The sequence below is a fragment of the Gekko japonicus genome, unplaced genomic scaffold, assembly GCF_001447785.1.
Source record: "Gekko japonicus isolate JY-2015 unplaced genomic scaffold, Gekko_japonicus_V1.1 scaffold1157, whole genome shotgun sequence".
In the NCBI taxonomy this organism is placed as follows: Eukaryota; Metazoa; Chordata; class Lepidosauria; order Squamata; family Gekkonidae; genus Gekko; species Gekko japonicus.
In genome coordinates, this window is record NW_015167085.1 from 437,418 (window position 1) to 455,247 (window position 17,830).

Consider the following 17,830-nt stretch of genomic DNA (forward strand, 5'->3'; position numbering starts at 1 on the left):
CTGCCTTATACTGAATCGGACCCTTGGTCCATCAAAGTCAATGGCTCTACAGGGTCTCAGGCAGAGGTCTTTCACATCACCTACTGCCAGATCTTTTAACTGGAGATACCAGGGATTGAACTGGGACCTTCTGCATGCCAAACAGATGCTTTACCACTGAGCCACAGCCCCTCAGAAACATACACACAACTGAATGCACATAACACAGCGATCAGAAACATGGATCCAGCCATGGACTGTTTTACACACACACAGAGTTCATTGTGCAAGCTTTCTTTTTACTTCCACTAAATAATACATACAATTTATGGGAACTGAGTTTGTCTTCCTCCACAGTATTGCTGGTGCTTTGCTTGAAGAGAAAGCTTATAAGCAATGTTCCCTCTAAGCTGAGTTAGTGTGAGCCTGCTCACAGTTTTTTAGCCTCCGGCTCACACATTTTTGTCTTGGCTCAGAAAGGATGGCTCCAGAGCAAACTAATTTATGCAGTAGCCAAATCACTTGCTCACAACTTTAATTGCCAGTAGCTTACAAAGTAGAAGTTTTGCTCACAAGACCCCACAGCTTAGAGGGAACATTGCTTATAAGATACATAATTGTTATGGTATGCATAATGTGCTTTTTTCTTTCAGAAACTACCCCCTTACTAATGCTTTATACCATCAATCCCTATCGCTCTTGGCAACTGTCATGTAATTTAATATTATTTGTATAGGATTGCATCCTATTGCTCCCCACTGCAAAGTTATGAGCCTTACTCTGTACATGAACAGTCATGGGACACGGTGCTTCCCCTTGCACAGAACTCCCAAGCCACATCGACTGATGGAGTGCTTTCTAAGGTGAGTCCCTTGATGGTCTGTGTGACTGCAAGTCGGGTCAGCGGGAACACCCCCCCCCCCGACCTGACTCACATCACACATCTCACGTGGATGAGCACCACTTTGCAAAATGGAGTCATGTATAAAATGTAGCATTTAATAAAGGCTACTTTGGAGCCAGTGGCACACTGTCTTCCTGTTATGCAAGAGATTATTTGAAGGGTCTGAATCTGACAATAGACTTTGTGTTCTCGGGCTCCAAGTATAGCATACAGAGGAGGACGCATACAGGCTGAAAACACTGAATCTAAGGGCCGTTTCAAGGTGTAAAAAATTCCTATACTGATGTGTGTGCAACCCACACATTGATATATGTATTCTAGTTGCAGCTCAGCATTATTGATAGGTGTGGGAGCAGGACACTTCATCTGAAAGATGCACATTTTAACTAGCAAGCACCACCTGCTGGTTAGAACTCCCTCAGCATCACAAAATGCAAGTCTGTACTAATTGGTTGTTTGCATGTTTATTGCATTATAGTGCCTCTTTGATGTCTATTCAGTTATTATAAAAGGGATCAATACACTTAATTTAACTCAAGAGGATCTGGTATCCTCCAGAACTGTATTCTACACAGTGTTCTGTCAAGGTAGCTACCACTGCCCAATAAACAAGAAGATTAAAAATACAGAGCCAATTTCATGTACCAGTGGTATTGTTCTAGAATAGGGATCAACAACTAGGAACCCTGCCACTTATCTTCCTAAAGGGGTGCAAAGGAAATGGTGTTTGTAGCAAAAGAAGTTGTTGCTACCATAAGAAGAGTCCTGTTGGATCAGCCAAAAGTCAGTCTAGTTAATCATTGTTATTCCAATAGAGGTCGACCAGATGCTCTCAGAAAGCCCACGGGCAGGATTTGAAAGCACCCTACTGTTGCCTTCCCCATATATTCTTGCTTTCAATGAGGTTGTAAACCTGGATCAGACCACTTCAAAATGCAGGCACAAACTAATGCCTGCCACACAAGAGCAGCCCTTTCAATTCAGGTCAAAAGCCTGTTTTGAGGATGGTGGCATGCCTTGTACCTGTGATGAAATTACCACGAGGACCTATTGGTGTTGTTGTGAATTCTATGTTATGAGGAGGTGATGAGTGAATGATGAGATCCTAATTGTATCTGATCAGAAGTACTGATGCCTACATATTGTGTATTTGGTGTAGTGGTTAGTTTGGTGTAGTGGCTAAGTGTGCAGACTCTAATCTGGGAGAACCGGGTTTGATTCCCCACTCCTACACTTGCACCTGCTGGATGACCCTGGGCAAGCCATAGTTCTGGCACAGCAGTTCTTGAAAAAGAGCAGTTTCTGTCAGAGCTCTCTCAGCCCCACCTACCTCACAGGGTGTCTGTTGCGGGGAGGGGAAGGGAAAGGCGTTTATAAGCCGCTCTGAGACTCCCTTGGGTAGTGAAGGGCGGGGTATAAATCCAATCTCTTCTTCTTCTATTTGTGTGATAATATTTATGTCTTTTTGGTATTATGTGCCACTGAGGCAGTCTAATTGCCAAAACACTTTTAACTGTTTCATTGTGCAATTTTGGCTCTTTTATGATATACATTTTGGCTTATGATATACATCCTTGCATATTTTTACAATTTTTATATGTTGCAGTTATAGATGATATTTTGCAGGGGCAGTTGTACTTGACACCTATGTGCTTGTAGGGCACACATCAGATTTTTTTTTTTAGGGGTGTGTTCTTTTGATTTACTAAAGACATAGATCTGTTTTCATTTAGATACTTTAGAATTTTACTGTTTTTTTCTTTCTTCAACCTTTTGGGGTACCTAGCCAATCCAATCAATCTAATCAACTTAATCAATTTGTCTTTTCTGGTTGGGTATTTATTCCCTTTTTCCCATAAGCCTATGCCTGCCACACAAGAACACCCTCTACCGATGTCAGAAAGGGGCATGGCCCTCTTTTCGCTCCTATGCTGATTTTCTATCTCCCCCCCCCTAAAATGGTACAGATCACATTAATGCAGAGGTTGAAAGCAGTGAACCAGGCCTTACACCCCTACCAAATGGACCTCTGATGGATGACATTAAAATGCTCTTTTGATCATTAAATTATATACTCTAGTTTTTTTAGCTTGCATTTATCATAGAGACTATAGTATGAAAGTTTGATGAAATAGCTGCTCCTTTTTCCAGGACATTCAGCTGACCCTCAAGGTTATTTTTTGTTTCACTTTTTAATGGTTCTCAGAAGTAGGTTTTTAAATTTCATTGACTGTGAATGCAGGAAATAACAGGAACCCAGAAATTATGGTACAGGAAAGGAATAATTACTGCAGAGCTTTTAGAAGGAAAGAAGATAATAGGTAAATTATCTTTTGGGAAAGTGTGGTATCAAATGTCAGTATACTAATATAGCACTACAGTGGAAGTACTAGTCTGATATCTCCTTGATTGACAACATGCAACAAGAAAAATCTACTATTTGCTTCTGACTTTTCTCCCATTTCATACCTGGTAAAATCATTGGCCACAGTCCTTGGGAGAGTTAAGCCCACATTTAAAATAATATACACACCATCCAATAAAATCACCAATATATAAAACAATTTTTAAACATCATTAAAAATGTAGTAAATGTTTTTACTACAATAAACAGCACCAGAGGGCAGCAAAATAAACACCTTAATAAAAGCAACATGTATCAAACAATTGAAGGAAGAGGGAATTTCATGAAGGAGGATGCCAAGTAGGTAAGTAAATTCTAGTCCTGTCCCCACCACTGTGAAAGCCCTGTCATATGTGCTGACCTGCTACACCTCAGAAGATGGTGAGGCACATCTTCCTGTGAGCTCATGGATAGTTTCCTACTGGAGATGGTAGCCCTTGATGTACACCGCCCCCAAGACATTCAGGATTTTAAAGTCTAAAGTCCATAATCAGCACTGAATTGGGTCTGGGGGGAAAAAACTGCAATCCAGTAATGATGTATGAAAGCTGCTGTGATGTTCATAATTGCTGACCTGTTAATAATTGACAGCCATATTTTGGACCAATTGAAGTTTCTGTGAGGTTTTCAACAACATGCCACCACATACAGTGCATTGCAGTAATCCAGTCTGCAGGTCCCTAGTTATGTAACTTTGGTGATGAAAGAATGGAATTCAGAATACGTGACATTATTTTTTAGAGAAAGATAATTCAATAAAGTAGATTTTTCAAAGGTAACATTCAAAACATTTCTGCTGGATAAAAGAATCTCACTTCCTTCTTATATGTATGTAAGTGCTGTCTAGTTGCAACCAACTTGTGGCTACTCCAGCAAGAAGCTTTTAAGGCAAGAGAGAAGCAGAGGTGGTTTGCCATTGCCTTCCTACAGAGCTTTCTTGGTGGTCTCCCATCCATGTACCGATCCTGCTTAGCTTCCAAGATCTGATGAGCTCTTCCTTCTTAAGGCCAATATAAGTGTCACATTCCCCAGTGAAGGAAATCTATCTATCCTGCTTTTCAGTTAATTAAAGGTAAAGGTAAAGGTTCCCTTGCTCGAAAGCCAGTCGGATCCGACTCTAGGGGTGCGGTGCTCATCTCCGTTTCAAAGCCGAAGAGCCAGCGCTGTCCGAAGACGTTTCCGTGGTCATGTGGCCAGCATGACTAGACACCAAGGCGCACGGAACGCTGTTACCTTCCCACCGAAGTGGTACCTATTTATCTACTTGCAATTTCTTGCTTTCGAACGGCTAGGTTGGCAGGAGCTGGAACTAGAGATGGGAGCTCACTCCATCATGCGGCACCCGGGTCTCGAACTGCTGAACTACTGACCTTCCACAGCCTGCAGTTCAGCGTCTTAACCACTTGAGCCACCGCAGCTCTTTTCAGTTAATTACCACGTAAGAAAACATAATTACCACATAAATTGATATTCCCAGATCAAATAATTGCTTTGCCCCCCATATTAAGAGTCAGTTCTAGTGCAATAGGCCCCCATTGGTGCTGGCCCAATGTAAAAATGTTTTCAGTTCTGCACAGCAGGCCCTGTGGCTTCTTCATCTGTATACCATCTTCAGCTCTAACTAGTTGGTGACCATGCTAGTGTTAAAGGCTGCTCACTTATGAGCCAGAACAGAGTGTAAGGATCTTTTAAATATTATGTTGTATACATTGAGAGCTGACTCAAATAAATGCTCCCCCCTCCCCTTCCAATAGCCCCTGCCTGGAGACTGAACAGGCAGATCTTCAATATGAGGGGAAAGCAGCAATAAACAACAGTGGCTTAACCCCCTGCTGAAATGTTACTGTAAACACCACAGAACTCACATACATTACTGTACAATTGAATCAATGCTGTTTGAAAAGGCCATTGTGTGGATTTTTATGAATCTATGCCATGTCCAGTCACAAATTTGGACTGTTTAATTGTAAAAAAAAAGTCTCAAGTGGCTTTTCAAAACTGACCTTGGCAGAATTTAAAAAATGAAGATTAAATGGAGGGAGGGGAATGGGTATCTCTTTTTAATCGATTCCAGTATCTTTTGAGCCACCAAAAATATCTAATACCCATTCTCTTAAAAGAAAATCAATCTATGTGATTCTCAGCAGGGGCCCATCTCTGAATACTTAATCTGGAGACTGGAACCATGACCAGAAAAGAGAGATCTGCCTACAAGTCTGAGGAAAGCCCCAGGAGGAGGAAGGACTCATTGGGGCCATGCCCAGCAGCAACTATCTGCAACTTGCTTCCACGCAATTTGTGCACTTCACCCAGGTGCAGTGATGGCTACTAGATGACTTGATGCCAAACAAGTTGCCTGATCCAGCAGCAGCCTCTGCACAACATGTGAGACTTGGCCTAGCCTGGCAGCAGCCACCACACAAAACACCTAAACAACTTGTGACCACATGACGTTTGCAACTTGGCCAGACTTCTCCCAGGGAGAGCCTGCCAGAGTGACGGAAGGAGGAAAAGCTGAATGCCAGTATGGTGTAGTGGTCACAGTATCAGGCTAGGATCTGGGAGACTCAGGTTCAAATCTCTACTCTCTGCCATGGAAGCTTAAGAACATAAGAGAAGCCATGTTAGATCAGGCCAATAGCCCATCCAGTCCAACACAGTGGGCCCAAACCCAGGTGCCATCAGGAGGTCCATTGGTGGGGCTAGAATTCCAGAAGCTTCTCTGCCATTTCCTCATCATCCTTTAGTAATCCTTTTACCCTTTGGTCATCCAAAGGCCCCACTGCTTCCCTGGCTGATTTTCTGCTTCTAATGCATTTGAAGAAATTTTTATTGTTGGTCTTTATGTTTTTTGCAATATGTTCCTCATAGTCCCTTTTTCCCTGTCTGATCACCAACCTGCATTTTATTTGCCAAAGCCTGTGCTTTCTTCTATTTACCTCACTCAAACTAGCCTTCCACTGCTTAAAGAAATCTTTCTTACCTTTTCCTGCTTCCAATACTTTAAGTATGCAGACCTTTTGTTATACATATTCATACTTTTCCTAACCTGTTGTATACATTTCATCTGAGCTTCCAGTATTGCTGTTTTAAATAAGAACATAAGAGACGCCAGTGTTGGATCAGGCCAAAGGCCCAACCAGTCCAACACTCTGTCACACAGTGACCAAAAATACCAGGTGCCATCAGGAGGTCCACCAGTGGGGCCAGGACATTAGAAGCCCTCCCACTGTTGATCCCCCCAAGCACCTAGAAGACAGAGCATCACTTGCCCCAGAGCCCCTATCTATACCTTGTGGCTAATAGCCACTGATGGACCTCTGCTCCATATGCTAATCTAATTCCCTTTTGAAGCCGTCCATGCTTGTAGCTGCCACCACTTCCTGTGGCAGTGAATTCCATGTGTTAATCACTCTTTGGGTGAAGAAGTACTTCCTTTTATCTGTTCTAACCCGACCACTCAGCAATTTCATGGGGTGCCCACGAGTTCTTGTACTGTGAGAAAGGGAGAAAAGTACCTCTTTCTCTACCTGCTCTTTTCCATGCATAATCTTATTAACCTCGATCATGTCACCCCTCAGCCGTCGTTTCTCCAAGCTAGAGCCCTAAGCGCTTTAACCTTTCCTCATAGGGAAAGTGTTCCAACCCTTTTATCATTCGAGTTGCCCTTTTCTGCACTTTCCCCAAAGCTATAATATCCTTTTTAAGGTGTGGCGACCAGAACAGTATTCCAAATGAGGTCGCACCATTGATTTATATAGGGGCATTATGATATTGGCTGATCTGTTTTCAATACCCTTCCTAATAATCCCCAGCATAGCATTGGCCTTTTTTTTATTTCAGTCACACACTGTCTCGACATTTTCAGTGAGTAATCTACTACAACTCCAGTCTCTGCCAGTTCAGACCCCATCAATGTGTATTTATATTTAGGATTTTTGGCTCCAATGTGCATCACCTTGCACTTGGCCACATTGAACCCCATTTGCCATGTTGACGCCCACTCGCCCATCCTTGACAGATCCCCTTGGAGTGCCTCACAATCCTCACTGGTTTTCACCACCCTGAACAACTTTGTATCATCCGCAAATTTAGCCACTTCACTGCTTACTCCCAACTCCAAATCATTAATGAACAAGTTAAAAAGCAGTGGACCAAGTACTGATCCCTGCGGTACCCCACTGCTTACCACCCTCCACTGAGAAAATTGCCCACCTACACTCACTCTCTGTTTTCTATGAACTAGCCAGTTTTTGATCCATAAAAGAACTTGTCCTTCTATCCCATGATTTTTGAGCTTACTTAGGAGCCTTTGATGAGGAACTTTATCAAAAGCTTTCTGGAAGTCAAGGTAAATAATATCTATTGGATCCCCCTTGTCCACATGTTTGTTCACCCCCTCAAAGAACACTAACAGGTTAGTGAGACAAGATCTTCCCTTACAGAACCCATGCTGAGTCTCCAAGCATCCCAAAGGGATTTGACCCTCCTAACCTTTCCTTTCAGTTTGGCCTTCATAAGCCCTGCTCATCTGAGAGAAGTTACCCCTTCTAAAGTTAAATGTGGTTGTGTTGGTCTTTTTTGGCAACTCCCTATTTACATAAAATGCTAAACTTAGTAGCATTATGGTCACTGTTCCCAACCGGTGCTATCTTGTTTACATCACTCACCAGGTGTTCCCCCTAAGCTGAGTTAGTGTGCGCTAGCTCACAGTTTTTTAGCCTCCAGGTCATGGATTTCTGTCTTAGCTCAGAAAGGATGGCTCCAAAGCAAAATGATTTATGCAGTAGCCAAACTGCTTGCTCACAACTTTAAAGCCAATAGCTCACAAGGGTGAATTTTTGCTCACAAGACTCCACAGCTTAGAAGTAGCATTGATCATGAGCATTACTTAGGGCCAAGTCCAGGATTGCCTCCCTGGTAGGTTCTGTCACCATCTGCTCCACATACGTATAGAGAGACCTCCCATTTGAGAATGATAAGAATACAGGAACAACCGGCGAGACGTTTTCATGCAATAGATACTATATTGAAATTTTATACAAATATCCACAACGTGTAATCCAACATTTAAAGTGCTAAGTTTATAAATTCATAGAAAATCATCTAATAGTTCATGCATAAGAATTACAATGTAATAAGAGAATCACAAATTATTGTATTAACGAAGCTTCCAGCTTGTGCCTTCGTTTCGATCCTAAACTTCCTCAGAAGTAAATTCTCTTATTCATCATTTTGCATTTAGTGAGTGTCGTTTATTTTGTTTTCCAATAATTTCCTCTTTGCTTTTCAAAGCTTATATTCCAAATAGGAAACAACAACCTTCATGTTAGGCTCCAGTCCAGTCTGCTGCACGCTATTAAATGCTAGAATGCCTAGCTGCTTTCCTTAATTCTTTTGCTGTTTCTAAATCATCCTCTATCCTTTGATCTGGTGGGTAATAACAGACTCCCAGAGTTAAGCCTCCTTTTGGGCACACTATTTCCACCCATAGTGTTTCTGTAAGCAAATCTGTTTCTCCTAGATTCTCGATTTTACTGGACTGTATACCCTCTCTGACATACAGAGCCACTCCACCTGCAAGCCTTCTCTCCCTCTTCTTCGGACCTAATTTACATCCAGGAATCATTGTATCCCACTGATTATGCTCATCCCACCAAGTTTCTGAAATGCCCACAAGGTCGATGTTCTCCTCTGACACTAAGCATTCCAGCTCCCCCATTTTACTTTGAACCCTTCTAGCATTTGCATATAAACATGTATAATTCCCCAGACACATTAGGCCCGTAACCTTCCTCCTGCAGCCTCTAGACCTTGTCAGGCAGTCAATATTGTTTGTCACCCTCTCAGTGGCCAGTCCTAATCCATTTCCCTCTTGAACTAGAGACATTTCCTTTCCTGTTGGCTTTCCCCCAAGGATTTTGTTTAAAAACTGCTCCGCCACCTCATTGATTTTGAGTGCCAGCAGCCTGGTTCCTTCTTGGGACAAGTGAAGGCCATATCTTTTGTGCAGGTCCTGCTTATTCCAAAGAACATCTCAGTAGCCCATTATGCACTGACAGCTTACTCCGGAGAATCCGAGCAGTCAAGCCTTTAAACTTGTCTTCAAATTTGTGCGCCTGCCCTAGCCACCATTCTTTTTTCTCTGGTGTATTTATTCTGTAGTCTGTGTATTTATTCTGCAACTACAACCCAAACCTGCAGTTTTTGCTCAATTTGGGTGAGAATGTCACTTGTGACATGGGGGGGGGGGGGATCATCCAATTTTTTAAAAAAAATTATGCAATTGCCCTATTGCAGCTGTACAGTAGTGTCCAGTAAGCGCCTTCCATTTAAATCCTCCTTGTTCTCCTTTTTCTTATTGCCAAGATCTAGTGGCTTTTCTGTTGTGTTATCAGCCACTGTAAAAAATAAGAAAGAGTCAACCTGATCCTGGTCTCCTCCCCCCCACCCCCTATAGAGCTTGTGAAGAGACTTTTCGGATAGCTGGCAGAGAAGCATGGTTTTTTCCTTGTTTTTTTTTCTTTTCCCCAGTGATCTGAGACTAAACTCATGCCCCTGGTAAAAAAAAAAAAAAAAAGTAAAATGTAAGGCAACAAGGTGCAATTTTAATGTTAGGTTTCCAGACTTACAAAATGGTGTCCCCCCCCCTAAAAAAACTTTTTTCACTAAAGCATGAAAGGGAGAAATGCTTTCAAAGCCTTAGGCTTCCCATCTCAGTTGCTCCCTTTTTACATCTCATGTCAATTTCATTCCGCACTGACATTCTCCCCTTTTGTTTGTATTCAGTACTGAAATTTAATTTTTTTTTCTACACTGATGAAGGGGTGGGATAGCAGCTGAATGGCTTCCCAGGCATGCATGGCTCAGAACAGTGGGCAGGAAGGCTAGGGAAGGGAGGACATGGCAAGCTGATGTGGAGAAGCCAACACAGGGAAGCTACCACCGACTTTGCTGAGCGCACACACGAGGGAGGGGGCACACCACAGCCTCCCCTTTCTCTCCTCTCCTACCCACTCCCCCATCCCCTGCAGCTTGCCACCACTGGGCTTTTCCAGGCACTGGCGACCCATAGAGGGGCGCAAGCTTGGCAGTTGGCTGTCTGGTCTGTTGGTCGGTTTGTGCTTCAATGGTGTCAGCATTCACCATGGCTGTGGTTGTGGAGTCACAGCTGGAGCCATGGGGGAGGTGAGGGGGACAGGCTCGGGCAGTCATTTGCATGCTGGACTGGGGGTGCTGCTAATGCAATGCATACCTGGCTGCTAGTGCAAAAGGAGACCTGTTCACCAACTGTAGAAGGAGTCCCTTCTGAGGGAATGTTCCCCCTTTCTTCAGCTGGGTGACCTCTAGCCGGTCACATACACTCAGCCTAATTTACTCCATAGGGTTGTGGTGAGGATAAAATGGAGAGGAGAATGATATAAATTGCTTTGGGTCCTCATTTGGGAGAAAGGTTGGGTATAAATGAAATAATAAGGCTGAAGATTTGGGGGCAAATAAAGGACAGGTTAGTTGGAGAGTGGGAAGGGAGAAGCAGGGGAAATGGAGAGCATATAGGGGCCACCAGGACAACAGAAAGAAAAAATACTGTGGGCAAGGGAAGATGGGAAAATGAAGTGACCCCCGCAACTCCTTGCAGGATCCCCACTCATAAAGTTTTCTGAATTCTGACCTTTACAAAAGATAGATATGAAATACTGGTTGGTATGTGAGTGTGAACTTCTTGTGTCACAATCCATACCATGGAATAGGATGATGTTCTTGTACCTTTGTGTAGAAGAGGAAATTTGAGCAGATGCTGCTTGTATAGCAGGATTTTTAAAAAGCTAATGCTTAAGTAAGTTTTGCTACACAACTATTAAAATATCACAGCAAAATACTGAAGCACTGCTCTTCTTTATATCTAGTCTCCCTATTACTCCCCAAAGCCTTCACATTGTCTATTGCGCTGTTTGTTCTTCCCAATGCACTAGACGTCTGCCGTACACCTGCTGCATTATGAAAGGCTTTGTGTTAGACTTACATCTTGCACTACAATCTTATTCGGAGTTACCCCAGTCTGTGCTCATTGCTTAAAGTGGGCTTAGATTTGCATCACTCTGCATAGGATTTCATTGTAAGGGCTGAAAACAAGCCCTTGTAGGGCAAGGTGTATAAAGGTAGTGAAATTTCATTTACTGTATGCTGTGTTGACAACTTTGAAGTAGCAGAAAGATGTCAACAGGGAGGGTGAGGGATAAGAGAGAGAGAGAGTCTGATCATGCCACAATGGAAATGGATGCATCTTAATATAAGAAATGTTCATTAGGATAAGGAAACCCATGCTTTGTGCCTTGAGTTTGCTTCTGGCACTCAGAGGAAACTCCTGGTAAGTCCTCTGGTTCTAAAAGGAAGGAAGGAAGGAAGGAAGGAAGGAAGGAAGGAAGGAAGGAAGGAAGGAAGGAAGGAAGGAAGGAAGGAAGGATATAAACCACCCACGATGGTCACTTCTGCTTTCTTTCTCGTTCTGGTAGTTTCTTCATTCGAATTAATGAACAGCATTTTAACAGCTCTTGAGTTTGAAGCCACCTCGCCACTCACCTCCTCTTATCTCCTGGCTTTCATCCACCTGAGCTTTCCCTGTTGCCTTGGCAGCTGCTGTTGCCTAGTTACAAGAGGGGGGAATGAACCTGCTCTAACTTGTCCTTTTCAAGCAGAGGAGTTTTCCAAAGTACTGTGAGCTGTCAATAGGCACAAGCAACCCTTTCTCATTTGCAAAGAAACAGCAATAAAGCTCACCACCACAGTACACGTGGACAAGCACTTTAACCACAGGTGCATGGGTCAGAAATAGTGCAGAGAACAGTCTCTTGCTGCCAAGTGGGAAGCTCTGTTCTCTCCGTACAGCTACTGGGAAGCTCAATTTTAACGAGTGACCCACTGAGGTCTCTGAAGAACACACTGCTGGTGAAAAGAGGACACGAAACGTTTTCCCCACATTAGACCATGAAAAGTCTCCGAAACCTAACGCAAAACTTGAAAACCTATATCCAGCAATAAGTTGTTACTTGGGGGAAATCATTAGCTAACAATTTACAGGGTAGATCCATCCCTTTTCTTTAAAACAAGAATGAAAGGAAGTTTCTTGAATGTGGAGTGTTCTTCACCAAGTACAAATATCTCCTCTAGTAATGTATTTAAAGATACCACATGCCACTGAAAAGCAGCCTGTGGGGCTGTGGCATTGTAAATGCATGGCAAGCTGTCAAATGGGTTTATTGTGATGGATGACCCTGATTGTAAAGCACCTCTCCCTTAAAAATTCAAGCACTTCAAAGGACTGCTTCTCTCCATAGAAATCTATGCACCTCTTAAAATCTCTTGCCAATCTTCTTTTCTGTCAGTTCCCTGCTGCCTTCTAAGTAGGATTATTATAGTAAGGAACGGAGTTTTCTTGATAGTATCATTTGCCTTCTGGAATCACCTCCTGGAAAAGGTAAGGAAACAACCTCTGGCTGTTCCACTGGTGTGGGAGAAGGCCCGTTGTTCCCATCCAAACCTGCACAAGTACCAGCCAAGTCCAAGGTGAGCCGCTGAGGCATTCACAGCATCTCTGGGGCTCAATTGGCTCAAAGTGTATTTGGACAAGGACAACTCTCATCTCTCCCCCTTACCCACGCACCTTCTGTTTGCTGGCATACCAACATCTTCACTTTACAGAAGTGGCATATTGAGGGGGGAAGGGGTGTCAAAAGGGTTGCCTTCCCCTCTTGCAAACCCTCTTTAGACTAGCTCTTTCATGTACAGTCTAGCTGGTGGGGTATATTACAGTAGTCTAGGAGAATGGACTGATGGTGCATTATTGCAACTAGGTCTGTTTTGGGGGGAAAATATTAAAATGGTTTTTTAAAAAAAGATTTGAATTATTAGTGTTCACTTGGATTGGAGTTGTTTTCATTGATCAATGCATTAGGCAGAGTACAAATCCCATAAATAAATGAATTACAGACTATGCTGAAAATAAAAATTATTCTTTGTATCCTAGTTGGAAACAAAAAACAAAATATTTAAGAAGATAACTGACAGTACAATAATGAGAACCTAATCTAGGATGTCTCAAGTCTGACAGTGCAATCCTATGTCTATTTACTTGGAAGGAAATCCAACTGTAGTCAATAGAGTTCAGTCCCAAGAAAGAACATGTGCAAACAAGACTGCGGCCTTAAACTCTGCTTACAATAGAAGAGCTGATAGGAACTTCTGCAAGCATTTGTAAAAGGGAGTGGGGGATACTTGCAAAGGGTGCCCTGTACTAATTAAAACATTTTATGGAAATTAAATTTGTACTTTAAGAGACGGGAGTAATGCATGTAAAGGTCCATGTGAAATACAAAGCTTTAGTTTGCAAGAGATAAACGTATAGTTGGGGATATTTCAGACCTCACCTGTTTCAGATCTTGTAACACATAAATAAATGCATGTGGTATGAGGGAAACTGAACAGAGCAGGGTGAAAAATCAATTGAAAAGTCAAATGTTTTCCCTAAAAGTTGTCTGACAAATACAACACAGGGGGGGGGGGGGGGGACGACATCTATGACACGCCCTTTTACATCCGTTCCTGGCCCCCTCGTGATTGTGGCGTGGTGGACAAGGTGTTGGTGCTGCTGTGCTTCATGATGGTGTTGTCATTTTTAAATAGGACTCTGGAGCTGTAGACAATATGCAGAAAACACATGACCCTGGGACATGTTTGTGTGGCTTGTGGCTTTTTGAGATGCTGTTACAAATCAGGATTCTGGTCTCCCAGCCCACAAAGCAGGGTTGCCAACCTCCAGGTGGGGTCAGGAGATCCGCTGGAACGACAACAGATCTCCAGGCTGCAGGGAACAGTTCCCCTGGAGAAAATAGCTCAGTTGGAGGGTGGACTCTGTGGTGTTCCAACCTGCTGCTGTCACTCCCCTCCCAAACCCTGCCCTCCTCAGCCTCTGCCCCCAACTCTCCAGGAAGTTCCCATCCTAAAAGTAGCTACCCTACTACAAAGATAAATCAAAAACGTGACAATACATTGAAAGGCAGGTAGGAAATGAACAATAGTAGCAGTTCAAATTCACGGCTAGCTCTCACAGCAATCCACATTTCCACAACTGTTCAAGGCCCAATTCAAGCAAAAATCTGAAGTTTTCACACTGTGGCCACTGCAGAATAAAAAACAAGGTATCCAGCTAATGAAGTTTAGTATCCACTATGGAGATGAGAACGATGTGGTGAATAAAGTTAGCTTCCACATGAGAAGGAAAACAGAAAAAAATCGTTTTGATCAGATATTGGTTATATGCTACATTTCTTTCTGCTGCTGGAAGAGAGAAGAGGATGACTCCAGCATTTTCCTTTCTCATTGCGTCTCCGTCCTGCATGGCTTTTTTTCCTGCACAGGTCTCAGAATGCATGGCATAGCCCTTTGGGGAGTCCAAGTGGGTCCCTCCTCCCTCTTGTGCCAGCAGAATAACTGGCCAGATTCAACTCATTACTTTCTTGGTCCGGTTATTGTTGTTGTTGTTTTGCTTTGTTATCCACCAGCCTTCAGAGCAGGACAAGCTATCAAACTAAATAAACAAATGAGTAAAAATAAAAATGCCCAATGACATTTCAAACTATGTTTTTAAAAGTTATTTAATACAGCCCTGTAAAATATATCCTCCTCCTGAATGGCAAACTGAAATGCATACTGGTTATTAATGAAACAGTCAGATATCGCATGCCTCCCAGATTTTAGACTATCTTGCTGCTGTACAAAAGGTAAGTGTGTGCATATTTTTTTGCTGTTAACAAAAAGAAAGTAAGATTAATATTAAAACATACTTTCATATATTACATGTAGTGTTTATTACACCTTATTTTACCTAGTACCTCAGATCTGCATCTGACAGTACTTTTGAAAAACGTGGGAGCACTATCAGGACTTCCATTGGTGTAGGAGGATGGGAACTTTCAAGTTACACAGAATTCGTCATCAGGCGAAATGGAAAGGTAGCTAACTTTCAGGTATTTAGAGGGCAACATGGTTACTTTAAGGGACATTTTGCAGATGGCATTTTGGGGACAGTACATCCTACCCTTCAGTATATAAACATTTGAAGTGAATCTTTTATCTAGTGCGTATTCAAAATTTACCTTTAGTTCTACTAATATTGCATCCTGTCTCTTCTGCATTAACTATTCTCTATTTACCAAGAGTCCTGCTGGTTAGTAGGTTAGAAAGATCATGCATTGCAATATTGTTTATTTCCTGGCTGAAAGCATGTCATGCATCTTGTTGAACATTTTGCTAACTTGTTTTCCTACCTTGTTTTGACGATCCCCCTACCAGCAAGATTTGTAATCCAAATAACAAAATTCCTGTTTGTTTGTTTGTTATAAAGAACATTCAGCACTACTTGACTAACATCAGCCTTGGTATGTAACATCACCTTTTGTTTAATTGTTTTATTTTATTTTTGCAGACACATAAAGCAGAGTTTTGTGTAACTTGAAAGTTTGCATCCCAACATTTTGAATGTTAATGGAGCCCATAAAAGGTTCACTTTTTTGCTCTGGTGCATCTGAAAATGCCATCTGGCCATATAGTTTTGCCATATCTCTGCAGCCTAAATGGAAACATGAAGCAGGGAGGACAGGTAAAATTCCATTTATCACGTGGCCAGATACAGTTGGGTAGTTGCATTCAGCCTGTGGTCAGTTGAGGCCACTGTGTACCAAATGTATCCATCTCTTGTTCAGAGAGAAAATGGTGTGTGTGTGTGTGTGAGAGAGAGAGAGAGACAGAGACAGAGACAGAGAGAGACAGAGAAAATGCAAGGTCTCTTGATCTTGTCTCTTTATTCAACAAGAGACAAACACTTGTTGAGAGGAGTCAACCTTTAGCTCATAGATGGAACACATTATGCTGAAGGTCTCAGATTCAATATGTGGCGTCTCCACTTAAAAGGACCTCCGGTACTAGGGTTCAGAAAGTCTTCTGCCACAAACCTTGAAGAATCAGTCCCAGAATACATGATGGAATGATACTCTGAATATAACACAGCTTTGTATGTCCATATGAAATAATGGCAGTGAATACCTTTTGAAGGGAAGCTGGGCACTGTGAGGTCAAAGTGAAAGTGTGGGCGATGATGGGAGAAATGTTTATTTATAAAGAATCCACTGTAAATGTCTTTTGTCTCATTTCATATAATTATGTAAAGTTTTACTTCCACAGAAGTAAATTGTAACAGAGGATTGTAAAAAAAAATTGCCTTTACATGGGGATTAGACAAAAAGGACAGGTTTATCATCAGCTCTGAGCCATGGTAGCAGAATGGAAGCTCCATGTTCCTGCAGTGACAGGGAATGACTATTGCCTTCATGTCCCATGTATGCATTTTCTGGAAGCATCTGTCAGGAAATAAGACATCCATTTTTATCCATTTCATCTCTGCTTCAGTTAAATATGACATCCTTGGTATAGATTTTCTTTTCAAAGATTGCCATGGAGCCTTCTCAGTGTGTGTACTGATCCAACTGTATCACCACTCCCCCGTTCCAGGACTATCATCATGCTGCCAGAGTGAGCCACGTAAGTTCCCTGCCTCATCCAAGGTCTCAACATGGACGATACGGACGATATGTGGATGACAACCCGGTGGTCCATTTCTTCAAGAACATTGTAAGTTTTCCTTCTGTTTTAGTCATTTCGGACTGAAAGGACTTAAAATGAAAAATCCTACTAAACCATTAACCAGCATCCTAAGATGAATTTTCTTGTAAAATAGCATGCAAACAAAATCATGGAACATTTGCATGCTTTGCATTCCCCCACCCCACCCAACACCAAAAACAATAACATGATAGAAATTAGACACTGCCACCCTGCTCTGGAGTCCTGATGCTTTCGCACATGTGAATAATTCCACTTTAGCAATCATTCACAAGTAGATTTTGACATTTCACACAGTAAAATGCAGTTGCACAGTGCATTGAAAGAGGACTGAAAGTGCATTCTTCAACATGTGTGAATGTATATCATGAGAGCTGCTACATTTACTTGTACAGATGATACCGAGAACCTTGCCTTCCTCTGAACAGCACAAGTCTTGTGAGTGAGGAGCTCCATGTACACACTGGAGCTCCTGCAGGAAGTCTCTTTACTGGAGCCAGTATTACAGGTAAACTCCATATGCACGGTCCACCATCACCTATAGCACTGGTTCTCAACCAGTGGTACAAATGCGACTGGTGGGGTGCAGAATTTTCATAACAGTAGCTCAGAATTCACTCTCCCTAAATCTCAGTAGCCCCAACCTGGATAGCCTAAGCTAGCCGGGTCTTATCAGATCTCTAAAGCTTAGCAGGGTTGGCCCTGGCTAGGATTTGGATGGGAGACCTTCAAGAAAGCCCAGGGTTGTGATGTGGAGGCAGGCAATGTCAAACCACCTCTGAATGTCTCTTGCCTTGAAAACCCAATGGGGTCACTCACTATAAATTATCTGTGACTTAATGGTGCTTTCCACTACCACCAATGCCCAA

General features: G+C 42.5%; 1 protein-coding gene across 3 annotated transcripts in view; it reads left to right on the forward strand.

The window, feature by feature from the left end:
- MBP (myelin basic protein) overlaps window positions 1–17,830 on the forward strand; it is a 198,256-nt gene that overhangs the window by 163,915 nt on the left and 16,511 nt on the right. For all 3 annotated transcript variants that reach the window (XM_015412838.1, XM_015412839.1, XM_015412840.1), the window contains one exon: window positions 16,851–16,970. In XM_015412838.1, the coding sequence (XP_015268324.1) occupies window positions 16,851–16,970 (120 nt within the window). The remainder of the gene's footprint in view (window positions 1–16,850; window positions 16,971–17,830) is intronic.